The following is a 12141-nucleotide window of genomic DNA, read 5'->3' as shown; positions in this document are numbered from 1 at the left end:
AGTTAAGCTTGTAGGCCTAAACTTTAAAAATGAAAAATTGCAACAAATAATAACTTTCAGATTTTTAAAATATATTAAAACATCCATCCATCCATCCATCCATCTTCTTGACCGCTTCGTCCCTTTCGGGGTCGCGGGGGTGCCGGAGCCTATCCCGGCTACTGAAGGGCGAAGGCGGGGTACACCCTGGACAGGTCGCCAGTCTGTCGCAGGGCCTCAATCACACACACATTCACTCTCACATTCACACCTAGGGACAATTTAGAGTCACCAATCAACCTATGAAGCATGTTTTTGGACGGTGGGAGGAAGCCGGAGTCCCCGGTGAAAACCCACGCATGCACGGGGAGAACATGCAAACTCCACACAGAAAGGTCCCAGCCGGGATTCGAACCGGGGCCTTCTCGCTGTGAGGCGAGAGCGCTAACCACTTGCGCCACCGTGCAGCCCTTATATTAAAACAATTAAACACAATGTTTATGTTTTCACACTGATTTTTAATGTTTAGGTTTTATTGTTTTCATTTCGTTTTTAAATATTTTATTCTGAGAAGAAAAAAGAACAAAAACAGGCCACCATTGGGACCTGTTGGAGGCCCGCGCGGGTCACGTGCCCCCTCCATGCCTGTAGAGATCACATTTAAACAATCCACATTCTCCACAGAGCAATCTGATAATGACTTAATTCAATCCCGCATTAATCTGGAGCCTCAATCCACAAAGGAAGATCACAGCAGTTCTCACCTGGATCGATGTGACATTACAGCGCACGCGCGTGAGGGAGGCGTCATGACCGTCTGACCCGTCCTCACCTTTTAGAGCAAATTCAAATTTGTTTCTGGAACTGCAGCAAATCAGACTAAAAAAATACAAAGAAAAATAAGAGTAAATTATGTCTGTTTTGAGATTTTTTGTACATTTTTGATAAAATTAAACATTTAAAAACAAGTTATGGTGACAGGAAAATAAATGAAACACAAAAAAAACAATTATAGTTAATAAAGATTAATAGAAACATGTACATAGACCTTACAACAACCCACAGGTTTACTGGAGTAATAGGGCTGAAACTAATGAGTAAAATTTAAAAAGTTCATTATGTTGAAATACAATTACACTCTAATACTAAAACATACAATCCAAAAAGGTGACATAAAAATTACAATGTAAAATATAAAATGACAAAAACCAGTATATATTTATATATATATATATATATATATACACGCTAAAACAATAAAATATGTTATAAAATAAGTAAATAAAAAAGTTGCAGTAAAAGTAAATGTTAAAGTTGTAACATTTTAAACATCTAATTTAGTTTTTTTTTTCAGACCCAAGACTTTATTCATTTTGATTCATTCATTGTTTTTGTTTTATTTATTTATTTATTTTTTGCTTGATGCTGTTTTGCTTTCAGGAGTCTTTAAATCAGATCTTTTCCATCTTTACAATTTGGTCATAGTAAATCAGACGTTTTAGCATTTTGTTCAAGTATGACTTTGCTTGAAAATTAATGTACTTAAAAATATTTTAAATGTTTGAGGTTAGACTCCAGTTTTCTCAGTAAAAAAGCTTTTATTTGTCTTAACCCTGGAGAATGGGATTTGTCTTTGATTTTTTTATGTTGTGTTTTTATTTTTACGTCTTAATCACTTTTTGGCTGCTGTTCATTGCTGCCACCCAAAATAAACAAACAAAAAACAAATACTCAAGTTGACTTTAAAAATTAAAAAGAAAAATGTTCTTGGATTCTTCTGGGTTAAAACAAAATTTTGTCCAAAATTTGTTGTTTTATTTATTCTTTTTTTAATAATTTATTTTAGATTAATTCTGCTGATCCCTCAGATCTTAAAAATATTTATATGGTCAAAAAAAGAATAAAAAAAAAAAGAACAAAACAGGCGTCGGGTCCTGGAGGCCCGTCTGTCTGAACTGGTTGATTCCAGGAGTCCGTCGGGTGTCAGAGTCCTGATGGATGAATGGGGGTGGGGGGTTGTGGTGGTGGTGGTGGGGGGGTCCTCCCGTCCTCTGTCTTCCCGCTGACTCACTCTCAGGGGTCTGATCTCACTTCATCACAGCCAGAGGAGGGGAAGGAGCGTGGGGTTACATTCCTCAGCTGACCATTTATCACCTCCCCCCCAAAAAAGAAAATCCACGACCTAATCTATCGTAGAGGTTGAGAGGAAGAAGACAGAAAAGATGATTTGGTATCCATAGCAACAGTGATGATGAAACGAAGAAACCATTTCTGTTCTGCCGCTCAGACCTCATGGACGACATGCCCACCGAGGGCAGGGAGTGTGTCAACTGCGGCTCCGTGTCCACGCCGCTGTGGCGCAGGGACGGCACCGGCCACTACCTGTGCAACGCCTGCGGCCTCTATCACAAGATGAACGGCATCAACAGGCCGCTCATCAAACCACAGAAGCGACTGGTAAGACCTCCATTGATCCGTGGGTCCGTTTTCTAACTGAACTTCCTACTCAGGTTTCTGACCCGAACTACTGTCACTGAAAATACTGTAGAAAGACGTCAAACACTGGAAAATGTTTATTTGAGTGTAAAAAAAAAAAAAATTGAAGTTTTGGAGGGAATTCTGTGAGCCAAAAGAATGATGGAAGAAACATTGAAAAAAAAGTTCATTTACGGAGTGAAGAAGTGAAAGAAGACCTGCAGAGTTGTGGAAACTCCAGAGGAATAAAGCTGATGAGTCACAATGAAGTTACTGGAAAGAATAGAGGAAGCTCAGCTGAGGTCAGAAGTGAACATTTGTAAACAACAGTTTGGTTTCATGCAGAGAAAAAAAAAAACAAAGATCCAAGAGTTGCTTTGAAGAGAAGATCAGACAGAGCTGCTTTGTGTCTCTGTAGATCTAGAGAACATCTATGACGGATAGAGAAGAGGAGCTGTGGTTCGGATGAGAGAACCCTGGAGTGGTTCAGGACTTGAGAGAGCTTAGGATGGAGGACGTACACGGAAGAATTTAAGATCAAAACTGTATTTCTTAATATTTTTTATTCAAATTGTGGTGAATCAGGAGCAAATGTAAAAAAAAGCTCTCAGTTTTGACATATAATCTGAAATGGGCGGGGCACAGTCTCCACTTTATTCTGATGCATCCACAGCAGACAAATAGATACAAGAACATCTTTTTTTTCCTCATCTGAGCTGAAATCTTAATCAAAATTGTACGGGTGGATTGCTCCAATATTGCTCACCATTTTTGTTGCACCAAAAATGTTAGGCTGGGGATGTGGGGGGTTGTAAGCTAGATAGAGAGAATGTAAACAGATGGATACTGGGAAATAAGCCGAGGCTTAAACTTCAAACTTTGTTTATTTGTATGGCGCCTTTTGTTCATGTAAAACACAAAGCACTTTAGATAAAAGAAAATAAAATACCTAGTGTTTAAAAACAAACACACACAAAAAACAGGACATATTTTCACAAAATTAAAACCCTCCCTCCCTCCACCCACCCAGTTCTCCCTCATAACAAAACTGAACAGAGACTTATAAGAACTGCAACTTTAAGGAAACAGTCTGGCTCGGTACTGCTGTGCAGAAACGGTCTAAATGGGATCCCTCTAAGGCCCAGCCCGACCCCAGGGGTCATCGGCACAACGTCCGCCCAGCACAGAGCAGCGCAGGACCCACTCTACAGCTATCAGACCACAGAGCGGGAGATTTCAGCCGCTTCACTGAGAATAAACACCGCAGCAACAGGCAGAACCAGTACCGCCCCAGAACAGAGGATCCCAGTGAGGAAGCACTGGAGTTAAACACAAGCAATAAAAATGATTAAAACAAACATTTCACACAAATAATGTGAAGATTAAAAAATGGGTGGTATTTTAAAAGAATAACTGTGTATATAAATTATCCAGGGTGGGATTATATAAATTCCCTTCCTCCCACTCTCTTTCAAGCAATCTATATTGGATGACTTTATGTCTGACGTATCTTTGTATAGATGTAAACATCGGTTGATTGTATTGCACATGCATTAATCTTGCTTTGATTGCTTAAAATAAACCATAAAAAGATAAATAAAAATAAAATATAAATCAACTGTAAATGGTTCAAATTAAAGAACAACTAAATAAAAAAAATGGATAAAATGAAACAATTACAAAAGTCATGTAAAAGCCAGATTAAAAAAGGTGGTACTTTTTCCTCTCCTTAAAAACCTCCATGGTCTCTGCAGCTCTGAGGCTCTCTGGTAGGCTGTTCCCCAGACGAGGACCGCAATGATGGAACAAAGTCTGTGTTTTGGTCCTCACCATAGGAACCAGTGCTGGAGGATGAACCGTAGGTTCATCTTTAAAAAGAAAGTTACCTAGATAAGAAGGTCCAAGACCATAAAAACATTTATAAACCATTAAGAACTTTAAAATCAATCCTGAAATGCACATAATAATAATTAAAAGACCAGTGGGAACGCTTTGACATTATGTTGTTATTTAAAGTCCCATGCAGATCATCTTTTGATCTATTTTAAAAGTGTTTCCAGTGGTCTTTTAATTATGATTACAGCATTTTAACCAAAATAAAATAAAAAAAAAACTGTTGTTTTCTTGGACATAGTTTCTGCAGAGCAACAGAAACCTCTAATTTGTGGGCGGGACTGTTGTTGGCAAGTAAGCCCGTCTCCATTTCCCATCATCGCTTTGTTTACACTCTCTCACTGGCTCCATACATCCCTCACCTAACATTATAGGTGCAACAAAAATGGCGAGGGATATCGTAGCTGTTCAGCCGGACAGTTAGGATGCAGATGTCAGCTCGGACAAGGAAAACAAAAACCTTCATGGATCTGTTTTCTGTGAGTGAATGTTTCAGTTTGGAGCAGAGCAGGAAGCTTGTGACTTGCTGTAGCAGGTCCTACATCACACCTACTAGCTTTTCAAACGGCCTTTTCCCCTCTTCTCCTGATTCACAACAACTTGAATAAAAAAATACTAGCCAAATTTTCCTTTCACGTGTCCTCCATCATCAGAACAATGTCACAGTAAAACCCCCAAAACCCTTTAAGACTTCCTTTATTTACATTACATTAACATAAAACTAAATGTCTAAAATAAGATGTAAGAAAAAACAAAAGTGATGGCAGAAATGTTGTTTTTTTAATTAAATTTGTACCAAAATGTAATGAAATGGTCAATAATAACAGTGTTTTTGCAGAGAGAGTTTGTCTTTTGCGTGAAAAGCAGGACAGATTTCCGTCGTTAAATGTGGGAACACTTGATGAGAAGGAAACAAGGTAAAGCTTGTTGTTGAGTCCTGTTTATGGTCACACTGAAGGTTTCACAGCTGCATGCTTCCCAGAAACGTGCTCCTCCACAGCAGCTGCAACAATCCGCCGTCATGGTGGGGCTTTTTCTGTTTTTATTTGTCCTGCGCTGACCTTGCCCTTGGGATGGGCTGTTTATAGACGAGGCTTTTCACTCCAACACGGCACTCTGCTTCTGACGCTTTAATTAACTCCAAAACACAGAAACACACTAATGCAGAAAATGCATTCAGGACTGAGGAGAACCAGGAGCTGCTCATGACAGCAGATTCACCGACCATAAACGGGTCAGAGGAGCCGTCTCTCCGTTTTGAAGCCAAAAGAGAAAAAATCCAGAGCAATGGTGGATTTGTTGTCTCACAGATTATTTGGGGATTTTTCACAATATTTGTAACAGCCACCTGATTTGTTGAGACCAAATTTCTCCTTCAGATTTAGAAATATCACACTAAAACTGCAGCTCTGACCCTCCAGTCTGTCCTAGTACCTCAGATGTTGCAGAGATGACATCAGGAAAAGGTTCCTGGTTTGAGGTTTCAGAAATAACTGACCCACACTGGAAACATGTCCTACTCAAAACAAGTTAAAAGATATGTAAATTATAAAATGTTTTTTCATTGTTATAATTGAAAAAATCTACCAAAGGAACTGATAGAATGTGTCTTGAAATGTTATATTTTGCCTTTTTTAGAAAAATTCAACTTTGAAATTAGCTATGAAGACGCATATTAAATATATTGCTCTGGTAATAGGAAATATAATATTTTAAAATACGTGTATTGCTCAAAAAATAGTTTTAGATCTTTAAAAATATATTTTACCCTCCAAAGATATCCAATTTGAGCACTGCAACAGTCCAGAGTTTCTTATTTATTAAAGTACAGCAATAATTCCATGTTTAAAGAATGTAAATGTATGTTAATATTCTGATGCCGTAGTTAAATACATTTTAAATGTGTTATAAGTCCAGTTTTTCCTTTATCAATCAAGTCTGTTTTTTGAAACAACATTCACTCCTCACAAATACAACTCCTGCTTAAAAATACTTTATAAAGTAAAAATACAATTGTTCTATTACAGAATTTCCTAAAAAAAATGTATGTTTTCAAGATCAAATGACTTAAAAAGGCATTGAGATGAATTATCTTAAAACAAATCATTACATTTTATTGAAAAGTTTTTATGAAGCTATTTTTGTATTAAACGAGCTTTAATAAGACATTTAAACTACAAACTTGACAAAAACACTTGGTGAGATTTTGCGTTTTTGCAGTAATCCTTCAAGCTATAGAACCAAAGTGGAGATGTTTGACTCAGAACTTTGTTTGAATTTTGCCAAGAAAAAAGAATACGTTTGCAGAAAAAACATCAAAGGAAACAGTGAGGCACGGTGGTGTAACAATGATGGTCTGGCTTGCTTTTACAGCATCTCTATCAGAACAGTGGTAACAAAATCCTCCATAAACTCTTAGTGGGATGGAAACGTCCTCAGGTTTTTTTTTTTCAAATTCAAGAAATTCAAATTTAAAGTTTTGTTAAATTTTGCAATATTTGCAGCTTTATTTTTCATTTTTGCAGCCCTAAATCTAAAAGAAGAAACTATTTTGTTATCAAATACAGAAATAAATGAAGTTACTGACAGTTAGACAAAGATTTATAGATCACTAAAGCCTGGATGGAAGGAAGTTTAGGACTCTATTAAAGCTGATAATTTACAGATGGAAATGAAGAGACACAGTAAAAAGAGGACCGCTTTATTTCCATGTTGTGACAGTGACAATGGGCTGCACGGTGGCGCAAGTGGTTAGCGCTCTCGCCTCACAGCGAGAAGGCCCCGGTTCGACTCCCGGCTGGGACCTTTCTGTGTGGAGTTTGCATGTTCTCCCCGTGCATGCGTGGGTTTTCACCGGGGACTCCGGCTTCCTCCCACCCTCCAAAAACATGCTTCATAGGTTGATTGGTGACTCTAAATTGTCCCTAGGTGTGAATGTGAGAGTGGATGTGTGTGTGATTGGGGCCCTGCGACGGACTGGCGACCTGTCCAGGGTGTACCCCGCCTTCGCCCTTCAGTAGCCGGGATAGGCTCCGGCACCCCCGCGACCCCGAAAGGGACGAAGCGGTCAAGAAAATGGATGGATGGACAGTGACAATCTCCTGAAGAAACAGGTTATCTTAAGATGTTAAAAGCTGACAGACTCCTGTTCTGATCTTCAGCAGAGCACGTCCCGCCGGGCCGGCCTGTGCTGCACCAACTGTCACACCAGCACCACCACGCTGTGGAGGCGCAACGCCGAGGGGGAGCCCGTCTGCAACGCCTGCGGCCTTTACATGAAGCTGCACGGGGTAGGTCCTTCTCTGAGAGCAGGTGATTGTTTGGGTAGTGCAGAACCGCTCCAAGGACGCTGTGGGCATCCTTATCAGTGTAGCAGGAGGGCTCGTGCGGGTTGTCAGAACACAGAGGCTCCTGTTGTGGGACCGGGAGGTCAGCTGGGCTAATCTGTGCTGCTCCCCTCCCACCAGGTGCCCAGACCTCTGGCCATGAAGAAGGAGAGCATTCAGACCAGGAAGCGTAAACCCAAACTCCCCAAAAACAAAACATCTGCAGGTAGGTGAAAAGCTTCTTCTAGTTTCACATGACGGTCAGAACATTTACAGAGTACATTTTGAATATTTTAGGACCCCTCACCTCTGACTCCGGCTCCCCATCCTCCCTCTCAGTTTCAGAACACGCCTCCACCGTTAAGAGTGAACCCAACCTGGCTCCATCACCCTATGCAGGACAGACCGTCACGTCGGGGACTCAGGTAATCTGTCCATGGGACACCAGGGAAGAGGAGAGTATGCCTCCTCATGAACCATCACCATGACAACAGCAGCTATCACAGAGCAGCTGGCATCTTAGATGTACAGTCATTAGTTTAACACAGTTTCTGCAAAAAAGTTCTCATCTACATCAACCAGACGATGTCATCCAAGACAACTGGTTCTTCATTTGTTGATTCAAATCATGACTTAGACTTTAAATCAAAGTCATGACTAAACTAGAATTAAGAAAAGCTCTGAGTTCAGTTTCTCCAGCTGATCCCTGTCAGATCTGATGGATCTTCTGCAGCTTTGGGACTCCAGGAAAACCACAGTTAGAACCACCATCACCAAAAAAAGTGGAACACCTTCCCAGAACCAAAGTGAAGCCACAACAACAAGGATTCATCCAGGAAGTCATCAAATAAAACAGAAGGACATGAAAAGAAGAGCAGGCCTCACTTGACCCAGCTCAGGTCAGAGTTCACGATCCAACAGTCAGAAAGAGACAAACATGGATCCACAGGAGAGTTTAAGGAGCAAGAACACAAAAACATCTGGATTATCTCCAAAAGGTTTTGGACAAAAGTTCTTTTGTCTCTTTAGAAGCATAACAGTCTGGCATGGTGGTGGTAATGTGATGGTTCGGGTTTCTTTGCAGCCCCAGAATCTGGACAACCTTATATTGAATTCAGTTATTTCCTAGAAGAGGAGAACATCCTCCATCCGTTCACGAGCTCTGACTCAGGAGCACTTTGGTTCTGCAGGATGGAGCTTCTGGAATGTTCTAGTCAACATTTGGATTTTATTGGCCTTTTTTATGTTTAATGACCCAAAGCCTTTGTCACAACCGCCTTGGATGTGGATCTGGGTCGTCTGTGAGTGAAAAATGGGCAAAAGTAGAAGTTAGTCTTCAATAAGACCAGTTTACAATGTTTTTTCATCAACTGTCAGGAAGGTTTGAACTTTTTTATGAGATGAAATCATATTTATAAAACATCATCATCTGTAGAAATAGGAATTTTAGAATTTAGCCAAAAGTTTGTACTATCTTGACACATTTTATTTAAAAAAATTCTGCCAAAGGCATAAAAAAGAGCTCTTATTCTGAAGTCTTATTCTAATAAAAAAAAAATCTACTCACTAAGACATTGTTTTCTTGAATTAAGATCCTTTTGCTATTGAACAAGGAATGAGAAAAGGGTGTTTTCTATTTTCTTAAGATTCAGTTTATGGTGTGTTTACAGTCAAAAAAATCACAAAAAAGAAGCATCTTTGACTACTTCATTGACAAAATATCTTTTTACACTTGATATAAAACAAAAATTACTCTCCAATAACTTCTCAATAAGAGGGAAGAATTTGCTGAGCCATTTAAATGTCTTATTGAGTCATTTAATCTTGAAAACATAATTTTTATGTATAATTATAAATATATTTTGACAGTTTTATCTTTAAATGTGAAATTCTATTTAAATTGGTCTAGAAGTAGGGAGAGTTGGCTGCTGTAGCACTTTTAAATAGTACATAGGGAGGGACATTTTCCAGGCTTTTACAGGGTGTCCTAATTTTTTCACATGACTGTATATAAATGTACTTAAAACTTTTTTTTTTTAGCAATAGACTCTTATTTTAAGACATCAAAATTGCAATTATCAGATCAATATATCTAACTCTGAGTGTTTATAGCTAATTTCAAGATGAAAAGACAGGAAATCACAACTTAATTTAAAAAAATGTCACCCAGACAAATTCTGCTAGTTCTATTGGCTGATTTCTTATCACTTATAACTATCTTGGTTTTTGTTTTCTAATTTGTGTAAGGAAGGACATTCTTATCCTTCCTTGACTTTTGTTTTTGTTTAATGATGTCATTGATTGAATTCCTCACGCTGTTAAAGAAGGCATTCACAAAGATCTCACGTCTTCTTCTCCACAGACGGCCTCTCAGCTGGACAGCACAGGACCCGGACACGTGGACATTAAATACGAGGATTACCCCTTTACCCCCACCTCCATGGCTCCACATAATTCCTGGTGCGCTCTGTCTCAGGCATGAGCAGGACTGGACTCAACCGGGAAGAACCCTGTTGGAGTGGCATTCAAAGCGGGAAAAATGGCAAGGACAGGATTTGAGGACTTGTTCTGTGGGTTTTTTTGCTGTGAGTGCTGCTCTCGGAGAAGAACGCAAACACACACACAGTGTTTCATAGCGATTGGTCCATTTAACGAACCACGTTTCCTCAAAATCACAACAACTACCTACTGCCAAAGGCGTGTTTTGGAGAAACATAAGGACCGTGGAGTGGAATTTGAAGAGATAAGGGTACAGTAACCAGTCACAATAGCTCATAAAGGTTTTCTGCTGCTGGATTTCACCCTGACTGTTTTCACCAACAATTCCCCGACATGCTGTTGTTGTAGAACAAGACTCAAAAGAAAAAATCATCAAAAATCCCTTTTTTATGGCTGTTGAACTGGTCTCATTACCGACATGTAGATGATTAACTTTTATTGGCACATTATTTATGTTGAGATAAGGACAGTTAAAAGTCATTGTTGACACTAAAAGCAGCCTGTTATAAACCCCTGCTCCCCTCAGCCAAGGGCTGTTGCTCTGTATGCGTCGAAGAAGCTTAGATTACATTTATTTTTACGAGACCGCACACATAAACTGCGTCTTGTAAAAGTGGCTCTGAAATGAGGACCAGCGGTTTGTATTCCACATACCGGGAGACGAGCGCGCTCACGTTGGACATGAAAGTGCACTGACTGAACTTGTGGAGAAATGAAGGAGGCGGGAAATTATTGTAAACCTAATAGAATAATCCTATCCGCATTTTTGTATGGGAATTTTATTGCCATAAATTTCTAAAGACTTTTTCAGTTTGTTTTGGATACATTTTTGGAATCTGTTCAGATTTAATAAATTTATTCAAATTTTATAAATCGTTCTGCAATGACTTAAATGTTCATAACCTGAAGTTAATTTTCTGTCCAATTATATGTGGTCAAAGACAAAAATCTGATTTAGCCTGAATGTGTGTGAAGCAGAAATGGATGGTGGCCCTGAAGTCCAAATCACATGAGCAAAAACATATTGAAGATCACAATTAAAAAAGCTAAAAAGATAATAGAAATTCAACATTACATTTTAGAAATTAAAACCAAAACGTAATTCCAAAAGATACAACCATACAAAAAAAATTGAAATAAAATGGAAACGTTTCAGAAAAAAGTAATTTCCGAGGATTAAAATGAAATGTTAAAAGTGAAACAAAATAAGAAACTTTAAAAGGTAGGTGTTGTGGGGCATCACAGGTTGGATGAACTATTTGTTGATATCTTCTGACAGAAGATATTAAAGTTTCTCACCACAGTCACTGCAGAAGTGCAATGATTGTTTGATCTATATCACAGTTCAGGTGGAACATTTTTCTGTTCCTCTCTTCTTCAAAACTCAAACTTCATCATCCAATCAGTAACATCCCATAGTATCTACCTTTTCTGGTTCCTTGTTTTCTTTTCTTTTTTAATTTATTTTGATTTATGGAAATTACTTGTGTTTTTCAAAAAGTTTTTTATTTTATTTTTAAAATGTAATATGTTTTTTTTGTTATTGTTTGTTTCTCTTTTAAGGTGCTTTTCAGGGTCCTGTGGAAATGTTCATAAACAATTAAAATTAGTCGTAAAGGATTTTCCCTCAACCTGAACTGTTGGTGTTCATCAGAAAATGATATTTTACTGCATTTACCAAGCAATCTTAACAGGGTTTTTTGTTTCAACTTGTTTCTAATCACACGTTTTTTCAAACAACCAATCATTTCAATGCTTTAACAGGTAACATCGAGCTATTGACAGTTGCACAGCAACAAATGTTTTTGTACTAAACAAATATTTATAACTGGTGAGTGTTCAGGTCGGGACAGGGTTTCACTGTTCACTTTTCATTAAGTCACATGATGCATGTGTTCGACTTTTGCTCAAAAGAAGGTTGTCTAAGTGAAGGAAAAACTGCCTTCTGTTTGCTAAAACACTAAGAAAT

At 38.6% G+C, this 12141-nt stretch overlaps 1 protein-coding gene across 3 annotated transcripts in view; it reads left to right on the top strand.

Annotated features, from left to right (window-relative positions):
- gata5 (GATA binding protein 5) overlaps positions 1-11798 on the top strand; it is a 14602-nt gene extending 2804 nt beyond the window's left edge. The window contains exons 3-7 of one of the 3 annotated variants that reach the window (XM_036212630.1): positions 2267-2436; positions 7512-7637; positions 7815-7899; positions 7971-8098; positions 10036-11798. In XM_036212630.1, the coding sequence (XP_036068523.1) occupies positions 2267-2436; positions 7512-7637; positions 7815-7899; positions 7971-8098; positions 10036-10155 (629 nt within the window). In that variant the 3' untranslated portion in view covers positions 10156-11798. Of the gene's footprint in view, positions 1-2266; positions 2437-7508; positions 7638-7814; positions 7900-7970; positions 8099-10035 lie in introns of all 3 variants that reach the window. The other 2 variants (XM_036212631.1, XM_024292141.2) reach the window with 2 other exon arrangements.
- Positions 11799-12141: the final 343 nt, after the last annotated feature.

Source organism: Oryzias melastigma, linkage group LG7, assembly GCF_002922805.2.
Source record: "Oryzias melastigma strain HK-1 linkage group LG7, ASM292280v2, whole genome shotgun sequence".
Taxonomy (NCBI): domain Eukaryota; kingdom Metazoa; phylum Chordata; class Actinopteri; order Beloniformes; family Adrianichthyidae; genus Oryzias; species Oryzias melastigma.
Note: the sequence above shows the minus strand (reverse complement) of the source record. Positions and strands in the feature narration are given on the sequence as shown.